The sequence below is a fragment of the Gymnodraco acuticeps genome, unplaced genomic scaffold, assembly GCF_902827175.1.
Source record: "Gymnodraco acuticeps unplaced genomic scaffold, fGymAcu1.1, whole genome shotgun sequence".
Classification (NCBI taxonomy): domain Eukaryota; kingdom Metazoa; phylum Chordata; class Actinopteri; order Perciformes; family Bathydraconidae; genus Gymnodraco; species Gymnodraco acuticeps.
The window spans coordinates 509,501-516,814 of record NW_022991487.1 but is presented as its reverse complement, the minus strand read 5'-3'; the positions used below and the strand labels follow the sequence as shown (position 1 = coordinate 516,814).

General features: G+C 39.8%; 1 protein-coding gene across 1 annotated transcript; it reads left to right on the top strand.

Annotated features, from left to right (window-relative positions):
- Positions 1-269: 269 nt before the first annotated feature.
- Positions 270-7,010, top strand: dolpp1 (dolichyldiphosphatase 1). The gene is made up of 8 exons (XM_034196739.1): positions 270-425; positions 1,833-1,933; positions 2,080-2,164; positions 2,426-2,525; positions 3,872-3,970; positions 4,409-4,537; positions 4,657-4,746; positions 5,749-7,010. Exons 1-8 carry the CDS (start codon positions 350-352, stop codon positions 5,783-5,785), a joined length of 717 nt encoding a protein of 238 aa, XP_034052630.1. The 5' UTR covers positions 270-349; the 3' UTR covers positions 5,786-7,010.
- The last annotated feature ends 304 nt before the right edge of the window (positions 7,011-7,314 follow it).

The window sequence follows — 7,314 nt, the reverse complement described above, 5'->3', positions numbered from 1 at the left end:
ATTTGCTATTTTTGGGTCACTTAATAGAATTATCTGTCGAACAAACTGTAAATATGTGACTCCAAATAAAGAATACAAATAGAAACATAGCCTATAGACATATTAAATTAGTAACTTGATAAATATTTTTTTTTTTCTGAATGAGTACAGTTATCTTACAAGTGCTGGACTATTGTGTTTTTTTTAGTTTCATTCAATAATTCTTCTCTATGGGTAAAATATCTCCTCTCCGGTGATCTGTGGGGATTGGACGGCGGCTCCTCTGCCGGGGACTCAGAGCTCCGCTCCCGGATTGGTGCGACACGTGTCTGGGGCGTTTCTTCACTTTGCCCGGTTGTGTCCGGGTAAGATGGCGTTGGAAGAGCAGTGCTCGGCACCACCTCAATGGCGGTCCATATCTCTGACACACGTAGAGTTCCCGGAAGGTACGTAAACCAAACATATTTCTTTAACTAATGAGGATGTCAACCACTGTGCGAATTTTTATAATTTTCGTGTGTTTTCGCGCTGCTGAATGAACACGGCCGTTGGTGATACTGCCAAATAGTGAGACAGTATAGAACGTCGAGCTCAGCGGGGAATATAGCCCCGGACTGCTGAATTGTGAGACAGCGACGCATGCGCAGTCGGAGTTAATGTCCACAATGAAGGCTAGCTAGCCTGTTAGCTGCCGTAATATCGGTCTTCATATATTTGCTCACCATTAAGCGAATATTCCGCGTGCTGCAGGAATTATTTCGCACAATTCAAGCATACTGAACACTCAAACATAATGACTCACTGTAGTGGGAATAACTAGCTATTTCGTGCGGCTAATGGAGCTAGCTATTTGGCCTCATACAGATTAGTAAATTAGCTAGCTTTAACCACGTTGCACGGAGATGTCTGAAATAACAACGTAACATAATGTGGTGTGTTAGTTATCTAAATGGTGGTTTTGCTTTTCAGCCACAGCAGCTTCCTACTGCTAAATATTTCAACCATCCGGGTTCACTGAATCCCTTAAAGTGTCACTCCCACTGTTATGCGACTTTACTGGGGTTTATAAGCTTTAACATCTTTTGACAACACTGAATCCGTCTGCAAAAGTGCAAAGTAGATATTTGACTCTCGCCAGGTTTTTGGGCCGAGTACACACATTTGCAGTACTCAGATCTTACTTCTGCCTTTACTTAAGTAAAGGCAGAAGTACCTGAGTGTTACAAGTAAAATAACTGCAATCAAAATGTTACTCAAGTAAAAGTACAAAAGTAAAAATATACTTAAAGTACCCGCTATGCAAATTGTCCCTAAAGTCTGATTTAAGTGTTGAATATAATTCAAATCATTAATCAACATTTGAAAAGTTACTAAAGGTATTGAATAAATATAGTAAAGTAAAATTACAATATTTACCTCTGAATTGTAGTGGAGTAGAAGTACAAAGTAGCACAACATTCTCTTAAAATTGTACTTAAGCACAATACTTGAGTAAATGCACTTAGTTACTTTACACCACTGCACATTTGCCTTCGAGTGTTTACAGTATTATAGTACAAGGCCAAGGGTACACGTTTCTGTCAGAGACTTTAATGCGGGCCTACTACATTGGCGACACTGAGCACTTTTTTGTGTCAATCCTAAAAGTAAATATGGACCATAATCCCAGATCAAATGCACGATGAGAGGTCCTGAACATGTTGTCTTCAATGATTGTAATGTTATTTTAAATGTTTGTTACAATTGTTATAATTGTATATGTTTTGGTGTTGCAAATGGAGCTGTTGTGATGCAGGTAAAATGTCAGACTATTTCTAAAAAAGTGGTATCTATATAATGTCTGTTTGTCTTAGGTGATCTGATGGGACACATGCTGGCCTACATCAGTCTCCTACCCATAGCAGTCCTTGTGGGTTTTGTCACACTCATAGTGTTTAAACGGGAGCTGCACACGGTGAGTTCTGCACATGCACTTTTAGCACCACTTTAGAAATAGTTTTGTCACACTGTTAATTGTCTCAAAGGACCCTGAAGTATGGCGTCAGGCAGGCCAGAAATGTGTAAGCACTTAAGTGGTGAACTTCTTTTTATTTTTTACAGATTTCCTTCTTCGGTGGGCTCATCCTGAATGAAGGGGTGAACTGGGTGCTGAAGCACATTTTCAGAGAGCCGCGCCCATGTGCAGGTGATCAGCGCTGGGCATCACTGAAAAATCATAAATCAATTGTGAAATTAGTTCCATGTCAAAGAAAACAATCTCTCTGGCATTCAAAACAATTCAAATCCAGTCTATGCAAATATTCTTCAAATGGATTAAATTGTGTCCAACCAGCAACCTTATATATTTGTATAAAGTTAAAGAGTAAGAGACGCACACTTAAGCTTCAACTTGGGTGTTTTGTTTATGTAATTGTGGTCCATATTGAAAATGTGTTTTTTTTTGCAGGAGCTCACACAACCCTGCACACAGAGTATGGGATGCCCTCCAGTCATTCCCAGCTAATGTGGTTCTTTGTCGTTTACTTCTTTCTTTTCCTTTATTTAAGGTGAGTTTTGTCTTTGTATTTGGAGAGCTTTAAAGGGTCGAAACATCAAGCTGCGAAAGTGTAGCAACTTGCTAATATAATGTTCATGTCTCAAATCTCATATTTTTTGTTAATTTCTACAATTGAAGAATTCCATTAAGGTTAATAGCTAAAAAAAAAAAATAGATCTAGAAAATAATAACTTTATGTTAGCAACTCTTTTAAAAATGGTGTCATGAATGCATGCATTGTATAAGTGTTTGATGAAATCATATTCGTGTGAATAAAGTGTGTTTATAAGCACAGGGTTTCCCACACATAGACTATACTTGGGCGGGCCGCCCAGGTATATTAACGGTCGCCCAAGTATATTTCGCGACCCATTTAGGTTTTTTTTTTTTATTCGTCCGTGACCACGACGCCATCTGCGATCGATTAACTTGTGGACAATGATCCCTCGCTCCCTTGCTCTGATCTCGCCTCCTTCTGGCCTGTTAAGTGGCCTGCCTCACACAGGGTGACTGGCTGTCCACATGATGTGGCCTGCCGACATGGCCACTGTCATACAGATCATAAATCAAAGCCCTTGATTGGTCTCTGTGTGTCATTCAAGCTCGGGATAACCTCAGCTCAGGTGAGGTAAAGGACTCTCTGAGTGTTTAGATAGTTAACTTAGTCTAAGTTCTCAGTGGGTCTCAAACGGTGTGGTCACCATTTATGTAAACGCATATTTCCATTTGAGAGGGTAGTGATTGGTCTAATGGATAGTGAGGTGGGCTGAAGATCGGAAGGCTGTGAGTTCAAATCCCGCCAGGACCACCACAACTAGTGTGCCCTTGAGTAAGGCACTTAGCCCTTAGTTACTCCAGGGAGAATGTCCCTGTAATCGGTCATTATAAGTCGCTTTGGATAAAAGCGTCAGCCAAATGAAATGTAATGTGATTAGTAAAATATGCATGAATAACCCCCACTAAAAATCACATGGATAGGTTCCTAAATACATTTATTTTTTAAAATAGTAACCCATTTCCATATGTTCATGTGTAGGTAGTAGATAATTTAAACTATAGGTCTATCATTATGGATCCTGCCTGTACCTGTTCGCTCTGCCATCGCGTGAAGGGTCTGCTAACAAGCGACCAACAGAAAGGTTAATGTTGTTGCACGTCACCTCAACCCCCCCCCCCCCCCGCTACCACCACCCCCCCAAGTATATTTCAGATCTGTGGGAAACACTGCATGTGTTATTTACATGTTTATTCCAGCAGGGCATGTATTTCATTATCTTGTTTTTGATTATCACTCATTAGGTGCGTTCCATGAGGTTGTGGTTCGCTGAGAACTCATGCTGATTTCTTTTTTTCCAGAATGCATCAAACGAACAATGCTCGCTGTGTGGACCTGCTGTGGAGACACATTCTGTCCATCATCCTGTTGGGCACAGCCTTATCAGTCTCGTACAGCAGGTAGGGCTGCAAGTCATTTTTAATATCAACTGAACTGACAATTATTTTCTTGTCTAAAAAAAATACCGAAAAATATTCCTGATATTTTGTTTTACCAAATGTCCAAAAACCCAAATATTTTCTATTTGCCACCAAAAAAAACCTGTTAATTATTGATGGGTTATCCAAATTCATGTAAAGGTCTACTGTGAATTCAGTAAATGTTTTTTTTAAGCTTTAAAAATCTATGAAGCTCGTGAAACTATGGCATTGGTGGACAAGAACATTTATATTATGGTTTCTGTGTTATACTTTGACTTAAAAGAAAAACGGTGCTATTTCCGGTCTAAATATTTCTATAACTAAGTGTGAAACTATTTAAAGTTCATGCTGCGAGACTTAGTTTAACAATCAAGACACAATTTGTATTTTCCTGAACATTATTTGTCTCCTCCTCAGGGTCTACCTGTTGTATCACTCCTGGAGCCAGGTTTTCTATGGCGGAGTGGCTGGTTGTACAATTGGCATAATGTGGTTCTTTTTCACACAAGAGGTACTGACACCATTGTTCCCCAAAATAGCAGCCTGGTGAGTAGTGCTCTCATTTCTCTCTGCCTCCTTCTTCTGTCACAGGGGAAGACGATTCGTCTGCAGCCTGAATAACTAGATAAAACCGGTCTGATCATTTGTTCTCTCCCAATTTGTAGGCCAATATCAGAGTACTTCCTGGTGCGAGACACAAGTCTGATCCCCAACATCTTATGGTTTGAGTATACAGTGACCAGATCCGAGGCAAGGTAAGATCATTAAGAACACTCTACACCACATCAGCCCCATTTAGGCCTGATCACAATTAAAAGTAGCACACCAGTCTTCACCTGTGTACATATTTTGAAGTCCCCTAAATCTTCCAAATCGACACAAAGAAATCAGCCCACAGACAATACAAATATTGGCGCTTTCTGTTTAAAACTGCCATTTTTGATCATGAAAATGTCAGAAATGAACTCGGCATCCTCAATTACCCCCAAAACCATTCCCAAATTGGCCAAGCCATTTTTTAGCTATTGTCCCCATCAGCTTTAATGCTAATTGTTCAAATTGCCCAACATAGGCAAATTAGCATCCGGCAGTTTCTATTTGCTGGGGACCGTACAGTACATTTCTATCATAAAACCTTTCCGGGTTCACAATAAAACTCTGAGCAGGCAACTAGACTATTTAGATGCAGGGTTACATTTTACCACTAGTTAGTCACAATCACTTCCAGAGCTTCTTTATTTTTTCTCTGAACTGCCTTTATCTCCCCTGATATTGTGTTCCCAAAATGGTACATCATTTATTGATTGGAAACCGGTGTAATGGGTAGAAGAGGGGGGAACACTTTCCAAGCTAGCTAGTCTGTTTTCGGTCACTTAGCAAGGTTGTTAGCTCATTTGCTAACAAGATGCTCCCAGTTTATTTAAAATAAGTATTTGTACCACCTATGAACTGTCTGTCATTTGTTTGTCATTAATATAGCAGTTTATTCATACGCAGAGGAGGTTAAATAAGAAGTCAATAAGCTGCATTAGCTTTCCTCAGTTTCGACCCGTTAAGTTCACCAGATGCACTTTTTTGCAAAACATTGTGTGGGTATAGCTTGTCCCTGTTAGCAAATGCACTATATGCTGCGATTCCATTGATATAAATCCAATAACTGTCTTTTTAAAATTTGATTTGACAATGCCTTAAATATGTTTGAGGCCGTTGCATTTGTTTTGTGACTCGATCCTTTTTTTGTTTTTGATTCACTGTAGGAACAGACAACGAAAGCTTGGAACAAAACTTCAGTGATCTGCACAGCTCCTGTTGAAACTTGATGTTAGGACCACATACACAAATACACACTCGTACACACACACACACACACACAAACAAACAAACAAAATGCTCACTCGACAGAAACACACTGGACTGACGTGGTTACGAGGAGAAAAGGGCGGAAAGCGTTTCCGGGCGGCGACAGTTCCTGGAGTCCGTCCACAAACGCCTCCTTGTACAGCTTGCCCCCAAAATGCTCCTCAATGCATGCAAGACTGTGCAAGAGGCATACTATTTAATGATAGATTAATATATATATTTTAACTATAAACGCACGCTGACAGTAACGGTGTTCTGTAAGAGATTCAAGGATTAAAAAAACAAACAGGGGACATAGATTCAATTCGGTGGGCGTCATTGCAGCATGTATTTACTGATTTCTTTTTTATATTCGGATGTATAGCAGCTGGGAAGGAGGGTGGTTATGGCTAGGTTGGGAGTGTGTGGAATTAACCATTTTTCATTGTTATATAATAGAAAATGAGAAATTTCCAAAAATTGGTTATGATGTAATATAAATAAAAATGTGCACTTTGTGAAATGTACAAGTTCAGAAAACCCCTGACTAACACTAGTTCAATGTTAAGACCCTCCCCCTCTTTTCCCTCCTCAGTCTTTGCTTTGTGTCTATGACTCCAAAGCTGATCTGCAAGCCGCGTACATTTCCTTTGAACTATTGAGCATCGAGGTTTGTGCTTTCTATTCATATCCACGTGTGAGGACTATGAGACTGATTCACAGCGCTTCAGTTCTGTTTCCTTTGTCCTTCTGGACTGAGGTGGAGTTTTGTATCTAAAGTTCTCCTCGCACACAGTAGCAGCCTGGGAACAGGATTTCCTTCTTTTTATTCCGTCAGTTTCTTATCTCCTTTTCTTTTTACCTGCATTTCCAAGATTACATTCCATATCATTTAGTGAGAACATTCATAAAGACTGCTGAGGGGATATGTTTTCTTTTTGTATTATTTTTAAAGAAAGGAGTAAAAAAAGAAAGAAGCCTCAGGTCAGTCGTAGCATGTGATTATGCTTCAATCCTCACAGCTCACGGCAGCTAACGTTGGCAGCTGTCATGTGGGGACAGAAGCTGATTTAAAACTGTCATATCATTAGCTCCGCAAAGGGAAGTAGTTCTTAGTTTGATTTGTTTTTTTCATGTGTAACCTATATCGGGCTGAATAAAAATGTGTTTATGTACAAGAGATGGTTCATGTCTCGTGCTTTGAAATACAGTGGCATCTTTTCAAATGCTATTTGTCTTTTGAGAGTTTTTGCTGTTGAGCAAATGTGGCACTTTATCAGATGTACTGATGGTGGACTGGCTGTGCTTTCCAGTATCATTCAGTTTGATGGCAGCGGGCTATAATCCCATCAGTGTCTCAGTTTTGCTCCATTACCCCCTCCCAAAGTGAGGATGGAGATCAAATATAGTGATGGAAAGATTTGCATCAGGCACCTGTCACCGCCTTTTAGGAATATTACAGCAGTGCAATATAAGCATTTAAC